Source organism: Cataglyphis hispanica, chromosome 25, assembly GCF_021464435.1.
Source record: "Cataglyphis hispanica isolate Lineage 1 chromosome 25, ULB_Chis1_1.0, whole genome shotgun sequence".
Classification (NCBI taxonomy): domain Eukaryota; kingdom Metazoa; phylum Arthropoda; class Insecta; order Hymenoptera; family Formicidae; genus Cataglyphis; species Cataglyphis hispanica.
This window is the reverse complement of record NC_065978.1, coordinates 1,936,961-1,955,351: the sequence shown is the minus strand read 5'-3', so window position 1 is coordinate 1,955,351 and position 18,391 is coordinate 1,936,961. Positions and strand designations below refer to the sequence as shown.

Below are 18,391 nucleotides of genomic sequence, written 5' to 3'. Positions count from 1 at the left end.
TCTCTCAGATTTTTTTTTACATCCGCAGCATATAATTAGTCGGTGATTCATAATGAATTGTCGCTAATTCCCAATGTCGCGCATTTCAGCAATATATCTTAATGATCGTAAATTAAGATAAAGTGAGTCAGTAGAACGAAGACCGCGATTAACTAACCTTTTGCACTATAGGTTGCTAATTTAAGTCGTATAACGCATATACGTGCGTTCTCTTCTCTTTTCGTCTCTCATTCTTTCTTTCTTTCTTCTATCTCCGGATCTAGTCTTCGTTAATCACAGCCAAATTAATTACATCGGACTGATCCGCACAGGGGAGAAGTTTCTCACCGTCCGTGAACGTCGCACGGCGGAAGAGAAGTGCGAGTGTCTCATCAGGAATAAGCGACGAAAAAGTGACAGGATAAGACAGAAAGATTTTACCGAATTGAGGATGGCTCTTAAGTTCTTCATAGGCCACTTTTACGAGACCTATGTGAGTATGATTCGGAGAAAGCCCTTTCTAAAAGCCCGTTTCTCAATTTCCTTGTAAATTACAATTCGATTTTACATCTGTCTTTAAGGTCTTTCATCTTTATCAATTTCTAATGACAGATTTTCTTCGACAGGTTTAAGTCTTGCTTTACGAGAAATTTGATGAAACGTTTAATTAAAGCTATGTTTAATTAAGTAATATAATTATTCAATAATTTATTATAGATTTAATTAAATAATTTTGATGATAGCAATCGAAGAAATTCCGGTATTGAAAATAAAGCGATTTTAATAAAACAAACTTTTCAAAAATATAAAAAAATGTCTAATAATTATCTATTACAAATCTTTTATTAATTTTAAGTAATAAAGTACTTATTTAATACTGAAATTTAGCAAATAATAATATGTAGATATATAATGATCAAGTGTTGAATGTGTCGAAAAATCTATCAGAATTTGGTGCGATGAAATACATATATCTTTTATACTCTTTCTTTCTCTCGTAAATACAGTTTCATATATATATGTTTGTCCCATTTACGGATTGCTTATGAAACAAATATATCGTATTTCAGATTGTGATGTGTATGGTTTATCATAGAAATTTTTATCCTGTGTTCCCCGATGTTTACCGTTCATTTCATATGCGTATGAATCCTATTGTCTTATATTACATCGCATTTCAGTTTCCGCAAACTATCAAATAAAATATGATATAATTTCGTATAATAATATTTGTGTATCATTACAAAATTAAAGCTATTTTTTCTGTCCTGTGGTTCTTTTTTGAGTTTAATAAACTGGCATCACAAACTGGAAAATTACATATAAGCTGAGCAAACTAATCTCTGTTAAAAATTATATATAATTTAACAAGAAATAAATTTTTTAATCAGAATTCTTGTGAAAAAATTTTTTGATTAAAAGATTTATTTTTTGTTAAAATTTGACAAAAATTGACAAAAATTTTGTCTCTGCACTTTTATCTTTCAAATATTGTAAAAGATTGACATTTCCAGAAAACAGGAAAATAGGAATGCGATAGAAAAACAGGATTTCTTCATTAATTCAGATTCTCTTTCATCTATATTTTTAAGAATTCTTCTTACAATGTTCTTCACGGATAGTCGACATCGTGCGATATTGCGTCTCTCTTCTAAAAGCCTCGAGAATGTAATGTATTTACGCACGCACGCATGCATGCACACATACAATGAATGCCAAAGAAATGAGTGCAAGTTGGACCATCAAGAACAATACATTGGCGCAGTATGCCAATTCGAAATGGGGCCAGAATAGCAAAGAGAGAGAGACTAACGATGGTAGTCTCTGTTTTAGAGTTAGGCAACTAAGCTCTTTCTCTCTCTCTCTCTTTATCTATCTTTTCCTCTCTCACGGCTCAGAGCTCTGTCAAAGTCGGCATATAGTCGGCAAGTGCTACAGTTGCAGCTGCTATCTCAGTAGTGAAGCAGAGCGACTACGATCCGAGAGACCTACCTCGTTCCCGCCGTTTCGCGCGACGTATTTTCTTCTATAAAAATCCTTCTCCCTCTTGTGAGATTTTTTCTTCATTCTGTTTACGTAGTGCATTTGTGATTGATTGATTGATTATTTAGGTGCTTGTTGTCGTGGTGATTGTTGTTGTTATTAGTGGTGGTGAACTAACTGAACCGAGTCTAGAGCATGACGAGAAGGCACACGGTGATCGTAAAGCTCAAGAGATCCAGCACAGGCAGGCCTTGGGGCATAAGGATCGCTGGAGGCGCCGATTTGAACACGCCGATCGTCGTCACCCGCGTGAGTCTTCTTCTTGATTTAATTCCGATTTCTTCTTGTCTTTCATTAATTTTCGGATGAAATTGACACCCAGAATAGCAAGTTACTGAAGTGCACTTATTTCCAAATGTATTCCAATATTGGATTTAGACTCGTTGTGGCTCCAAGATTTAAAAGAATAATTGTGATCTTTTAAAGAAAGACAACCCAAATAATAATAAGAGGAAGAAATGTGTGTGTTGAATTTAAAGAAAATAATAAAAAATAATAGATTTTTGAACTATTTAAGTAAAAACGTAAATTATAATCGTATTATTGTCGATATTCAACAATTTATTAATATATTAACTATATATAATTGATTAATATATTAATGATAGTCAAGAAATATATAAAAATTATATAATTCAGTTTGATATTAATGATTTACTTGCGATGTTTAAAAGGTATACTTGCCACATAAACGCCACATAAATATCCTAAATCATGTTTGTCGAATTAGAGTAACGAATTCAAGATACAGTGGATGCTGTTGATAAAAAAGTATTATATATTACATATTCCTTTTTTATATCATTTTTTACATTGTGCAAAAAATTTGATAACATACCAAGGGGTGGAGTTTATTGCCGGATAATTTTTATACAGCAGAATGAGTTGTCTTCCATTTACGGTAACAGGATTCGTCGGCGTCTACTGTCTTCGATTTCGCGCTGGCATTTCCGAATCGCGACCGAATAATAGGTGAAGAGCGTAACACAATCCCGTGAACATTTGAAATAGAGAGAAGCAGTCGAGAAGACTGCCAAGGAATTCTCAAATCAACGATCCAATCTAACGATCGCTGACACTGATGCACGATACTGCGTATCGATGCATTCTGTTTGCTCGCGCAAAGCGCGGCCCAACGAGATGCAAAGCGTCTTTCTATATATTTAAATTAAAACATTGGATAAAAATGAGAAATGTACAGCTCATAATTTCCCAATTTTTATTTAATTCTTTAATTTTTCTAATTTTATTTTTTATTTGTTTTATTTTTATTTTTCTTAAATAAACTAATTAATATGAGATATTACTTATTATAAAATATAAATTTTTTTTCTTATAATTTGTTTTATTCTTAATAACATATTCAATTTCTTCTTTATATTTAGCTTTATTGTTTAACAGATTTTCTTAATGGATATTAATTTTTTTTTTTATAAGAATGCATCTATCATTGAATTTATTTCAGCGAATAAAACAATAAAATTATGATGTAAATAATTTTTTATTCGATATATTATTTTATTCTATATATTATTGTATTAAATTCATTCAGGGAATATATTAGTTTCCAAAAAATGAAAAATTATAATTGTATAATAACAATAATAATAAAATAGTAATAATAATTGTTGTGCTAATAATATCAAATTGATATTTTTGTTTTCAGTCGGAGAATGAGGCGCTCCAGAGGGGTGATGTGATCAAGAAGATCGACGATTATGACACGCGCGACATGAGGCATGTAGACGCACAGAACCTTCTCCAAAACTCCGAAACCATAAAGCTAGTCGTCGAAAGGTCTGAGTCGTCGAGAGCCACGACATCATCACGTATTACCACCGACACTACTATCACCAAGTCACCATCCACAGTTTTCAAGTCGATCTTTGGCGACGGGGCTGCGGTCACTAGTCTGTCAGAATACAATACTATCTCTATTACTACGCGTTTTTTTTTTTTTATTGAAATTGCCACCACAATGATATTCGTTGTTGCTATCGCGCGATATCGCATCCGCCACGCCGCTACGTAACACCGCCGCTAATTAATTCGCTTCCTCGATTAATTCGTTTTCTTTTGCGCGCAAAACACAATTGACATTTTCGGCTGTTGGACATTGAAATATATCACTATCTCTCACATCAACGATTGTCTTTAATCTTTTCTCGGATAAATAATGTTTTTGACATTGGTTTTTCTCAAATATAAAATTAAAAATTTATTTATCTTTGTACAATATTAATTTCATTTTACACATAACATGAGTTTTATATATGTGTTATATGTGCATACATATATTTTATCATATATTTTACTTTAGAATTCTCATCTTTACATTATAATCTCTAATTTTATTGGTTTTAAAAAATCACGGTCTGCTATTTTAATTTTGCTTTTTATTGTAAACTTATAAATTTATTTTTCTTGTATTTTATTAGAATTATATATTTAATTAGATTTTATTAAAATATATTTATTTATTTTTTTTATACTTGAAGATGATCGTCGAAAAACTGCACAGCTTTTTGTATTTTGCGACACGAATATACTTTTTATTGTACATTACTAATATCTTCTGCAATTCTTTTACGTAGGTATAAACAGCCGAAGGAGTATCCCCAGGAATTACCGAAAAGCCCGGTACCGCCGCCTTCAGTTGAGGAATACGTATCGACATCGAGTCCCGACTATACTGTTCGCAGCACGATCATTTTGCCGCATGATCATCTTGACGAGATCCGCGAAGAGAGGGTTCATTTGTCCCAGGTATTTCAAACATGCGCTTTTTACGAGTCGTTATTCTTATTGAAATAATAAAAAGGATTTTCTCGTTTATATAAAAATGCGAAATAATTATATAAACTATATAGAAATGAGAATAAAATTAAATCTAAATCGGAATTTTTAATTTAATTTTACAAATAATTTTACGAATAATTGTATAGAATAAGATAAAAATGAAATTAAATAATGAAAATTTTCTGCATTTTAAACAAAATATTTATTTTATTAAAAATCTTTTATTTTTCTGTTATTTATTACTGAATTTGTTTAAATCAAGCTATATAAACACGGTAGATCGATATTATAATGTTTCATAAGAATAGGAATGCAACTGTGTATAATGAAGAACGGAAATGCATTTAATCGCTGGAATAGACTGAAATGAAACTTCTGTGAGCATATGTTAACAGTGTAAACTCGCTAGAAAGTTCATTGATCCACGTGAAGGAACAGTCGCCTTTGTTTCATCATATAAATGAAAATCCGATCGCAGTATTTATTTCTTTATCAGATTGAAATAGTTTAGACAAGTAAAAACGCGGCATTAATATTGGCAAAAAATATTCATGCGTCTCAGACTAATCCTCCGTTCCTTAGATAATCGATTTAAGCAGATCCCGCGATATATATATATATTATAAAAAATATTCTAAAATATTCCAACGTTAGAGTTATTTAAAAGAACATAATTATTTGAAAGATTATTTAAATAAAAATCATTCATTATTATATATTATATATCAGCAAGTGCCAGTGTTCGGCTATGATTGACAGTTTCATGCGAATTTATGCAAGCGGGCAATAAAGTAGATACTAAGTATAGAAATTGTCCCGTCATAATTTCTTGTCTATCACTAAAATCATAAATGTTTTCTTTTTTCTATTTATTTTTGAAAATTTATTCGCGCGTCTGAGAATGTAAACAATTGCATAATGTAACAAAACAATTCTTGTACACTAAATATTTATGTAAGAATATATATTTGTCTTCCTTTTTTTAATAATTCGGATACGTGTAAAAAATATTCTGCAGTATGCACGTAAAATATGAGTATACACACATACACAGCTGTTTAGAGGCACAAATTGTCATAACTAAGCAATATGTATTCCGATTTCTTAAGTCTGCATCGCGGCGTCTGGCAAGCTTGAGCTTGTTTCGAAATAATCCCTTCTGCTCTTTGAAATCCAATAACTCATCGTTAGATCATGCTAATGGTATAGTATGACAGGATATTTGTCGTGTTTAACTCGCTTGCTCCGGAATAGTTTATTTAAGCCGAAATTCTGGCCTGACATACATTATTGCAGTAATCTATTTATTGCGTAATGGAGCGTATAAAAATTTAATACAAAGAAATCTTGCAAGATAATATAAAAATAAATCGTAATATAATTACGTAAAAACAAAATATAAAATTAAATAAATTCTCCAATTATTAAAATATATTATATATATAACTATAATTTTATTTAAGATAAAATTATTTGATAACAAATTTTTTCTCTATATATAATCTATATAGTATTTCTATCCTTAAAAACAAATTGTTTTAAAATCAAAGATTCTTGTCTCGATAGGACAGATAATATTGCGAAGTTTTAACATTTTGCATCACGATTAATATTTATCGAATAATTTATAAAAAGACAGACACAAGAATCCGTAGACAAATTCTTATTAGCAATTTTAACGGCGATGTCAACGATTTGTAACGCGATTTTGAAACAATTTTGAATCTAGATGTCGTTTGACGTTTGAGTATTTCTCGCTTATTTCGCAAAAAACGATACCGACGAGACTTCGAAAAGAGAAGTCCTCATCTTATGTGTTTATTACGTGACGTCGCTAATCGCGATCGCGAATTGCATTATTCGCTAGCAATGGCAACGATAACAGGATGTACTGTGTATCGCCAGCACGGCTAACACGAAACGGAGGGGCCTTTATTCGTGGGAAGTCCGAAGTGTGAATATATTTTTGTTGGCCTACCACGATGCCGGAAAGTACGTCGGTAGAGCCGGTTGCCACACGCTATAAATATCGCTTTTGCATCGAAACTACCTCTGCTTGCCCCGATCCGATATACATCCCGCGGATTCAGGACGTCTTTTATACTCTCACCTCCTATATCTGCCCAGTGGCGGATTTAATCTCGTTATGGTCTTAAATGTGATGAAAATTAATAAGAAAATCTCTTCCTCTTCCGCATCAGATAAAAAAATAATATATGTTAAAAATATTTAAATTGAAAATAGTTTATTTGAATTCTTTTCTTTTTCCAAGATAACATAAGACAAGATAACTAGATAACTCCATTTTTCATCTTCTAAAAATATTTGAATTTTTCAAAAAATATTAGTACATATTTTTGTCTTCTTTAAAAATGTCGTGAATGTCGGAAATTTTCTTTGATCGAGAAAGAATGCATGATATCTGAAATATTTTGTATGTATTTGAATGAATACATGGTAAAAGAACGAGAAAGTTTTATCAATCATAAATCTTGATAATTGAATATTTATTTTTAATTATAATATTATAATATTTAATATATAATATATAATAATTAATTATAATTATATTTAATTTATTTTTAATTTATTTATAATTAATTTTTGAATATTTCGAATGACTCTCTTGTTAATCTCATCGCGAAATTTTCCCAACAAAAGCATTTTATGCGATTATCATGGAACAATAATCAATTTGTAGGAAACCTTAGAAGCTCTATGAACTATATTATTTATACTCTATTTATAAATTTATTGTTTTCAAAAGAGAGTTCTTTCCGATTTCGATAACTTATCTAGTTTCTCAATCGGACAATTCTGAAAAGTATCCAAATCGTGACAGTCGAAAAACGATTTCTGAGTGTCAAGAGCTTTAAATATATGAAAACGAAAGCGTTTGAGGGAGAAGTCTTTATGAAAGAGAGAGAGAGAACGAGAGAGAAGAGTTGCGTGGAAAAGGCCAGAGTTAGTGCCACCCGCGGTTGCGTCGAGCCAGTAGTGCTTAAGCGCGAATAATCCCGCGAGAGTCGCGAGCGAGGGACGACGCGAGTAATATTACGAGAGCCGCGAAAGGAGTTGCCGCGCGAGAAAGGGTGACGACAGTTTCAAGGGAGAAGGGTAAGAAATTGCGAGAAAGTTCTCCCGCGGGACGACTCTCTCGACGGGACGAGAAGATGCCCGCTTACACGACCGTCTATCGTTACAACATCGAGCATCATCCGAAGGAGGAGGAGGCGGCCGTTTACTGGGTACGAAAGAGGCGAGAGAAAAATGTCGATTTTTATTATAAAGTTTATCAAGGCCAGAAATTACAGCGAAAGCAGGTGATCGTGATCGCGAGAGAGACGAATTTCCCTTGCCCTTGAACGTGCACCTTCCTAGCGCACGCGGTCAAAATGTGCTCACGGATTTTGTCACATACGAGTGATGAATATTATATCGCAAAAATATTGCTATCAGTATTCAAAGAGAATACGTTGATTTTTTCATCTACATAAAAAAAAATTTTCTCCGACAGAATATATCAGAAGTAAAATACGTCATATTGGATTTTAGGGTCAAAATTTTATTTACGTAATGTATGTGTCAAAATTCAATCTCTCTTTAATTCTTTAGAATTTTTCTTACTGAGTTATATTATAGAGAAAGCTACAATTTAGAAAATGATTTATTTGATTATTTAACCGATAATATAAATTTTTATAATGTAACATAAAAAGCTATACATTATATAATTTTATTTGTAAAATTTATATATATATATATATATATATATATATATATATATATATATAATTGCAACAATTTTTCTATTATTTATTATTAATTACTCTTTTTTGCTTTTATTTTAAATTAATTTTTTATCACACGGTTTTTAAAATATCTTCTTATTAAAATAAAAGAATTATTGTTTGTGAGTCACGCGCGCGTTTACTAGAACAATTTTATCGATCTTACAAAATTCATTGTTTTTCGTCTAAATGCGTGGGTTTGCCCACAGCAGCTTATAAAAACTATAAAATCGCTTCGTCACCCTAAAAATATTCAAAATTCAATAAACACGCAAGCTCAACTTCACCGGCGTCATATCAAGATCGAATAATAAGATCACCAGACGATCTAGATTTCGTAGCATTTAATCTTGACACAATATATGACAAGTATAATATGATAATATGTCATATATATATATATATGACAAGCAGAGTGTATCTACAGAACAATTTTGCTATCTGAGAAGAACTTAATTAATTTCGCCTAACTGTATTTGGAAATATATAAAAAAAGAGTGCGATAATTTCGTCGCGATTGGTCAGAGTTGGAATCGAGAGGAAAGAACGGAATTGCGCGAACGCTTATGTGATGTACATTAATAACGCGCGATGCAATAAAACGCACGTAAGCATCACAGATGCCGTTCATCGGTATCGCGTTCTATTTTCGTGAACGGGATTTGGGTTACTCGCAAACACGAGAGGCCGTCATATATATAAAGAATCACCCACATCTCGGGTTTTTCGAACGCGCAGTTTTTTTGTCCGAAAAATCTAAAAGGTGATTGGAAAAAAAAGGGATTCCCTGAACATGATGTTTAAGTCAATTAGCAGTTGATTAGCATATGAAATTAAAGATAACTTTTCAAATTTTATTTTACTGAACAACTACCTAGTGAGGATATGATTGAATTATATGATTATTTTTGGATATGTGAGTAAGCAGCAAAAATTCATGCAAGACGGATATCATATATTACAATAGAAAGGTTTATCATTTTGTTGTTTCTTTTAAAAGTAAATTAAACATCTGAAAATTGAGGAAGGATCATTTGTAAAATATCTTTGCATACTAAATTATGGCTAACTACGTGAATAAATTTGCTTGTCTCTAATGTGACAATGAAATAAGTTTTTTTTTTTATTAATAAAATGACATGATAGGCGACTTAATATAAACTTAATCTTTGTATGAAAAATTAAATAAATTGAAATTTACTTGGTCGCGAAATTTGTTAACTTAATTAGAATTTTTTATTTTTAATATGCAGTTAATGAAACGGGAACGTTTATTTGTTAGCGTGTCTTGTTAATCTATTCCAATCGGTTTTCAAAGAGTTCAAGTTTCATCTTGTCGTCGCCAAGCAATAAACAATAAACTCTGCGAAACAATTGTCTTGCTCCGTCTGAATATGATTCGCGGGGGACCTTTTAGAAAATGAAGCACGAACGTACGCAATACTCAAGAAATTTCAATAAAAAAGGAAGAAAAGAATCTTAAGATAAACAAGAATTTTGCCAAGAACAACGAGAGAAACCAATCAGCCAAAACCGAACTCAATAATTAATGATTATTCTATAATTTTTGAAAGGAGATTCAGTTTGATTCTTTATATTTAAAAAAGGGGAAAAAATGGAAATCTGATAATCTTACATTCTTTAACTTCATAGAGCAAAATGATAATATTTTTTCGTTGATTGACTAATATTCTTTGATCGAATCAATCTCCTCAAGATTTATTTTAAATACTTTGACGATGCAAATTAAAATATAATGCATCAAATTGTACATCTAGATAGAATGGAAATAAGATGCCTTTTAGCCTTACTCGATTTGTTGTTCCCTTTTCAGTGACCTTGTCGACACTTTAATGAGAGGTATTTCTCATCAGTTCATTCCCGAACGAGAAATGCTTCCTGGTTAAAAATCGCGGATAAAAGGAAGCGAGTAAGGGAGAGAAAGAGAGAGAAAGAGATGTTCTCTGGTGTAACGCGATTCGGGGTGTTATTTTTGCTGGCCGGGGCCTTCATCTATTTCAAGAGAGTCACTAACGGCTCACCCTCCAACATAATGACGTTCCTGACCCATTTATAATGGAATCATCGTAATCGTGTGATTTCACGCCGTGAACGTGAAACGCAAAACTTGCTCGCGAACTTGCCGCGACCGCGACCGCCAAGGTTCTAAAAACGTGCATTTTGCAACATGCATATTGTAGCGCCAACGCCAAATGGCAGTGGGCATAAAATGAGAGGTCAAACTCCTTATGAACCAAATAACCATTTTACATTTTATATTTTATGTATATATTTTTTATTTAATTTGATAGAGTTTTCCCCTAATGTGTTAAAAATTTATTTAATTTATCGTTTAATTGTCACTTTCACCTAATAATTAATTATATTTTTATAATCGTATTTTTTAAGATTTTATATTTCGAGAATGAACTAAGCGTAAAAAGTACATGTTATAGAAGAGTGACCAAATTTTAAAAATATTAAGATATTCAGATTGAATGGTGTCAGAATTGGTTTATTTTTCCATTATATTTCGCAAGTTTTTGAGACGCAATATATCTGAAGCCAACAACACGTCGTAACGAATGGATTGCTCGTAAATCATAAGCTCCCCTCAAAAATGATTATTTCTGCAAAACGGGAAATAAAATAATACCTTGTTTTTTTGCGAGCAAATTTTACGAAAGACTTTTTTTTATTTACAACTCTCTAAAAGTTGCAATAGCTGTGTCTTAATTTTCCAAACTTTCGCCACACTTCGCGATTTCGCGAAACATCAACATTTGCACAGCGACGGAAGATTATGAGATTCCGTTTCGCGTTTATTTTCACGGATGTTTCGGCAACCCAAACTTGTAAACAGACAAAACTTGTATGACGAATCGATGCAGAATCACGTAATTTCGTAATATCGCGCAAAAACGACGATATGTTGCCAAGCTAAGTTCGTTCGTTGAAAATGCTTTATGTAATTTTCTCATTGTGAGCCAGTTGGACGGAATTTTTGTTTCTTTAAAAGCAATCGGTCATTGTCGGATAATATCACTTCCGGTTTACGGCGTCGCGCCAGAAATATCGATCAATATAATACCACTGGCTAGAAATTATTCGCATTAAAGAAACGGAATAACAGAATGTTATCGTAAAATGTATTAATTATTATTTCAATTATATGACAAAGAAACTTAATAAAAAAAAAAAATACTTTTGAAAAGAAAACTAAGAATCATAAAAATTTAGAAAATAACTGGCATTATTTGTTTCTTAATTATTTTAAAGTATCTTTCAAATGTATATCTTAAAAATATAAAATCGTATTACTTTTTTTGCTGTAACCCATCAATCCTCAAGTGATACCTTGTCTTATTAGTGTTACGAAACGGGATCAATTAATTTAGGATGCGATATCATCATCATCGATTTATTCTCGTCGTTGCTTGGAATTATGGCGACATAAGAAGCGTCAGAGATTATAACGAGCCATCCTAATCGCCATGGCCTCTATTGCGGTTTATTTTAGATCTCGTTAGCTAATTGGCATCGCTTCGACAGAATATTGTCTTATAATTTATATGCCATTAACTATCCCATTACTCACATAGTAACCAGCATATTTCCATAATGTTAATTGATAATAGCGAAATATCAATTTTGTAAAAAGGAGATATTGTAGAGATAAAAAATATATTATATGTATTAATAAGATATTAATAATATGAGAAATATATTATATATATTAATAAGACTAAGATAAAATAATGAAATACTGTAGTGACAAAATTGCAATTATGATCTATCTTCCAGCCTTACCGCACGACTCCTTTGGTCTTGCCAGGTGCTAAGGTCAAGAAGGATGCCCCTCTCGGTGAATGCTACCTGCGACATCATCCGAATCCGATGATCAGGGCGGCGCCCCATCATTACGAGCCGTATCATCCTGAAGTTGCTATGAAACAAAAGGTAATGCCTTCAAAGAATCATCCTCCGTTATATTCTCCTATTTTGATTGATATAATCGGAAGTTATAAGATATAAGTTCGTTTTTTAGAGACGCGATTTTGTTGACTCGGGATTAATCGTGTGTATAATCGGTTCTTTCAAATTGTATCTTTCATTAAACGTCATCTGAGCAGGTGGCGGAAACGGTACTTCAGCGTGTCACCGGACCGAATGAAGTTCCAAAGGTTTGGATCATTTCCGTTTTGCTTTCTTCCGTAAGCCGCTTCCGCTTTGAGAAACGACGCTTACGCTCTTTGGATATTCGATATAGCCGCAAAAAACTTGAGTTTGCGGAAGTTTTACTTTACAAGAACCTTGTTACGATTTTCTATTACAACTAATAATAACTAATAATAATAATATATATATATATATATATATATATATATATATATATATATATATATATGATATTAATGCGATTATTGTAGGATTAATTAATATAAAATATCCCGAATTCTGTCGTTTGTAACTCTATAATCTGAAATAATATTGATATATCGATTTTATTACGGATCGATATAAGTTGCACTACCTCATTTATGAAATCACTAAAATAACAATCGAATTTATTTTAATGATTAAATTAAATTAAATTTAAATTAATGTAATATGTAAGACAAACTTTTAAATTATAAATTTAATTATTTTAAAGTAAACTCCTATAGCTTGAATAACGTTTATTTAGTATTGTTTTGATATTGATTACTAATATGGTTACTAATATGGTTTAAAATATAATAGATGGAATCTAAAAATACATGGACATAACAAAAGGATTACTTGGGTGCTGATTAGTTACATTATAAGATTATTACTTTGTAACAATATTACTTTATAAATTAAATAGCGTGAAGCGTTTAGTATCGCGAATTTCCGACGTAAAACGGAAACTTGGCATTAGTTAAACATTTATTGTACCCAGTGCCAACTAACATTACAGTTATTTCTTACAATGCTATATCGTAATATAATATCGCAGTCACAAGTGACACAATTAGATGACAGATCGTAATAATAATATACTTTCAGTGAATTTGGCATAATAATACATTATTAATATAGTCTGCTTATTTTGCACAAAATTTTCAAAATATTTACGTACTATTTTTTAAAAATTGTAGTTATGTTCTAAAAATAAATGTTCAGATAAAAAAAGAAAATTGAATAAAATATTATTTACGCTTTTACTTACAAAATAATAATGCGGTCGTTTTGGAATCAAATCATATTTTTTTTTGAGTTTTACGCGGTATCGTAATATGACAAATTGTATTGTGCAATTATCATAAATGCGAAAAATTTCGCTCTTTTAGATTGTCCATAAACAATTCAACTCGCCAATCGGGCTCTATTCGGAACAAAACATTGCGGACACCATCAAGTGCCAAGCGTCTGCCATACCGTAAGTAAATAACCACTATTTATGATTGCCCACTAAGATCTTCTAACTAGCATATTTTTTTTTAACTATTTAAACCGAATTAAATAAATATATATATTTAACGAATCGCTAATACACCATAAAGCTTGCAACAGTCACAGAGGTATAATACAATTAATAAAAGATTGGCTTTTCCGCTGAATGCCGCTCGCATATTTTCACAGATCATTGTCATATAATAAAAATTACAAAAAATTCGATTTCTCATCTTTTGTATTGAAATTAACAAATTTATACGATTCATGGCATCGTAAAAAATGGGTGAAAGAAATTGATATGAATTTACTCTTGGAAATATTTTCCGGAAAATCAGAGTTTAATTTGAAATTTTTAAAGGAATTGATAGAAATTTTTAAATATCAGAAGAATATATAATTTTCATCTATATATATATGAATTTTTATCAATTTCTATTCATTGATTTTTTATATAGTCGTATAATTAAATATAATGTTCACGAAAAAAAACAATCATTTTCAGATATAATGCTCTGAGATTCTACAGATTTACGAAATGCGAATGAGAAAAAAACATTATCTTTTTTGATATTTTCACAAACACTAATTCGGGAAAAATCATCAATTGGAGAATTAAATCGGACTTACTTCGTTCGAGATTGCGCGGTCGTCGTTCTTCCATCGTTCAAAAGAAAAAGGACTGGCTCCTTTCTTTTTCCTATACGGCTCTCGGATTCTCCTAATGATTGATTACTTACGTAGCGGTTTGTTTGTTTTCCAGCATTTTCATAGACTTTTCCTTCCTGAAACAGAAACAGGAAATACAGGAGCAAGCGAAAATCTTGAAGGAGCAGGCCAAGGCCGCCTCCTCGAAGAACGTCTGGCCGCAATTCAATAAGCCAAATTAAAAATTGTCGAGAGACGTTCGAGACGTTTTCCGATGCTTCTCACACGTCGGATTTACGACGGCAGAGTTTTCTGATTTTCACGTAATTCATTGGGCACGTTCCTTTATTTTACCGAGTATACAGTTTAAAATTATATTAAACTGTATAAGTTTAATTACATATACATTAGATTATTAAATAAATTATTCCTAAATTGTTTAAGAAATTTACCATAAAGGATTTTATGAGAATTTTATGAGATTTTAATGAGAAAAATTAATAATTGATTAATAGAAAATAATATATAGAAATAGGAGGAATGGAAATAGGAAATAAAATAAAAATATAGGAAAATAATTAAAGTGAAAAATTGTTAGAAAAATATTCTAGGTAATCATTAAATTTACAGTTCGATATTCATAGTACTGTCTATCTGTAAATTAAATTATTTGATCATTTTTTTTTAAACGGCATGTATTTTTTTACGGATATTAATAATATTTTGCTCGATTATGTATTAATAATTACTTTAATTAATTTTATTGCCGATTGAATTGCGACATAGTGAACGTGGCCATTGAGTTCCAATTCCTTGAAACAATGTGCGATTGTTATTTCAAATTAGCTTGTCGTTCATATTGCATAGTGAAAGTTATAGGCGCGTTATTTAGGCGAAATTGAGAATTTCGCCACTGCTTTCGCGAATCCGCGCAAAAAGCTTTTTTTTTTTAGCGATAGTGAATGAATTTTTGCATGCGGTAGAGTAGTAAATAATAAACAATATAGTAGTTAAAAAAATACGTAAGAATATTTACTAATTTACTCAATGAATGTTTGAATGCTTGTATCGTAGATACCGTGCATGAATAGCTCGAGACGACTTTCGAAAATTACGTTTTTAAAAATATATTTTTTAAACATCTTTTTAAATTTTATATTATGTGATATATTATTTTGTGGTCGTAGATTTAATATTAAAAATTAAGACAGTCTGAGAATCTTTATATCATCTTTTCTTCTTAATATGTTATTTTATTTTTTATCCTATACATAAGTGTATTAGAGAATCGAGTGTCAGAAAATAAGTTTTTCAGAAATCTGCGACTTTTTTTTTGGATTTTATCGGATCTTGACAATAAGAAAAAATATCGTCTTTTCTTAATCTATCTTTTTTTAAATATTTTTTTGACGAAAAACATAATTTTCAAAATGTCCAACGAACGCGTTCTTCCTGATTGAATATGTACGTAGAATTTGCACGATGAAGAATTACCGCTTTCTGAACTCGACTGGAGGACGCGTCTGAAAGTCGCTCTCGAACAAATTAAAGCAAAAATACGTGAACGCATAATATCAATTGGCAAATAGTAACCCTGGCCGCTGCTAACCGATCCAGATAGAGAGAAAGATAAAAGTCGCTAAAGCGAAAGAAAGAACGAAAGCAAAATTAAAAATCATCCCTGTGTACACATGCGATACGTGCAGCCTGAAGAAGCCGGTGAAATACGACCCGAGTAAGAGCGAGGCGTACAAGGCTCTACAGGAGGAGGAACACGGGGACCAGGTGCAGGAGGTCAGGCAACCGGCTCGCACCGGCGTCTTCACACCGCAGAAATCGAACAAGGTACATTCTTTTTCTTTCGTCATTTTCAAGCGACAAAATCATACACCTAATCCAAAACCGATGTTTTTTTCTTTTCAACAATGTCTTATTTTTTATAAATTCTTATTTTTGCGATGTTAAATATATTTAAACGTGTGGTGAGGGATCAGAATTGTGTTAAACGATATGACATTTGTTGAACAGATATACCAGACTCCACCGAAAAGTCCTGCATACGTGAGTATCCGCGTATTTTCGTTTTGGTTTGATTAATTTAAAATACACAATTTTAGAGAAAATTTATCAGGCTAAAATACAATAGAAATTGCATTTCTCATTTGCATGTTATTGCATGAATTCTATGCAAGAATGTTATGAAATGCTACATAAACTATATTCTCTAAACTTAAGATTCTCTCTTTGATTCTCTATTGTATTATTATCATTCATCTCATAAAAAAACGCATATTATAAAATATCTAAAAATTTTTTTTTTAAACATGCCGTTAAAATGGCTTAATCAATTTTTAATTATTTATGCGTTTATCATTATTGCCGTTTGTTTACCAAAAAAAACTTATTGACCGGTCTCGTATATTTTATGTTGTCGAACATAGTCGGACGACAAAACGGCACTACTGAATTATATAAGTGACTTGGCACGAGGCTACTTGTGCTTCTTTCTTTTTTGTCTACCAAAACTTCGTGCCAAACCATCTCCCAGTAATAATCGGTCGCTGTATTTCACCATTGGGAGATCATGATAAATTAGATATACTCATCTTTTCAAATTTGCAGAAAGATCTCATATCGAATAATCGTTCGATTATTTAAAGACACATTATTTCATATTAATATACATTATCATCATATATATATTAAATTTAATTGCCATGCGGATCTGTCATTTAATCATTAGGGTCGGAGATGTAACTAATCTAATTTTCGGCCTCTGTTTCGTTAAGGGTGGATATAGACGTCCCTTTCCCCTCCCTTTTGTTAAGGATCTCATCAACGACTATTAAAATTTTTGCAGAAACTTGTACGTGCATTTTCTATTATTTTTGCATAAAGTGCTTCTGCATAGAAAAATTAATTCATAGGATAGATGTGCTATTTCACTATGCTATACTATTGCCATGGTTTTTTCTCTTTTTCTCTTGTGTAAAGCACGTTAAGTTGCTACAATCATGCATGCCGTCTTACGAGATAAGAATCGTCTTGGGCATAGCATAAATTAAACTTTAGCTCATTTATAACGCATATTTACAGGTCGAAAACATAAAGCGGCTCTGAATAATTCAATTTTCAGATGAACGTGCTCGACGACGAAGGCGAGAAGATTCATCAAAGTAATAGCTTCAAGAGGATCATGTACAGTGTGCTGGGACAGACCGATTATTAAAAGCCGAACTGACGCTATAAATGTACTACCATTTATTTATGTTAAATAAATCCATATTTTATTTATTGTATTACGCAATAAACGAATTACGCGTGAGAACGAATGTCGAACAAAATCTCTTTTAACTGAGATTGCGCGTGTTTAGCAATTGGATTATATTTTTTAGAGAAGCGAGCTTATTAAGTGCATATACGTTAAAATCTATAAAAGCGCTAATTGATAAATTGCACTCGACATTCATGCTTGCCGGATAAAACAATGCCATGTATTTTTAAGCGTAGTTAATAATAGTTATTTTAAAACACATCGTTAGTACGCGGGGCTTACAGTCTTATTTTACTCGAGATTAATATTTTTTGCTAGCCTGCACTAAGAGCTTACTCTTTCCTCTCTGCATCTCGATGTATTTATTTTTTGACGATCTATTTACACACTGTATTATATTTTTAACGTTATGCACAATGAAAAATTAATTTTCACAAAA

At 31.5% G+C, this 18,391-nt stretch overlaps 1 protein-coding gene across 6 annotated transcripts; it reads left to right on the top strand.

Annotated features, from left to right (window-relative positions):
* Nucleotides 1-106: 106 nt before the first annotated feature.
* On the top strand, nucleotides 107-18,391 carry LOC126858456 (PDZ and LIM domain protein 3). 6 transcript variants are annotated; one of them, XM_050608800.1, is made up of 10 exons: nucleotides 1,836-2,271; nucleotides 3,689-3,936; nucleotides 4,617-4,788; nucleotides 12,417-12,572; nucleotides 12,746-12,796; nucleotides 13,928-14,016; nucleotides 16,385-16,523; nucleotides 16,707-16,739; nucleotides 17,468-17,544; nucleotides 17,815-18,391. In XM_050608800.1, exons 1-9 carry the CDS (start codon nucleotides 2,158-2,160, stop codon nucleotides 17,525-17,527), a joined length of 1,062 nt encoding a protein of 353 aa, XP_050464757.1. In that variant the 5' UTR covers nucleotides 1,836-2,157; the 3' UTR covers nucleotides 17,528-17,544; nucleotides 17,815-18,391. The 6 variants fall into 6 exon arrangements, with proteins under 6 accessions (XP_050464759.1, XP_050464758.1, XP_050464757.1 ...); XM_050608799.1 differs by lacking the exon at nucleotides 17,468-17,544 and having other exon boundaries at nucleotides 1,889-2,028; nucleotides 2,126-2,271; XM_050608802.1 differs by lacking the exons at nucleotides 1,836-2,271; nucleotides 17,468-17,544 and adding an exon at nucleotides 107-472.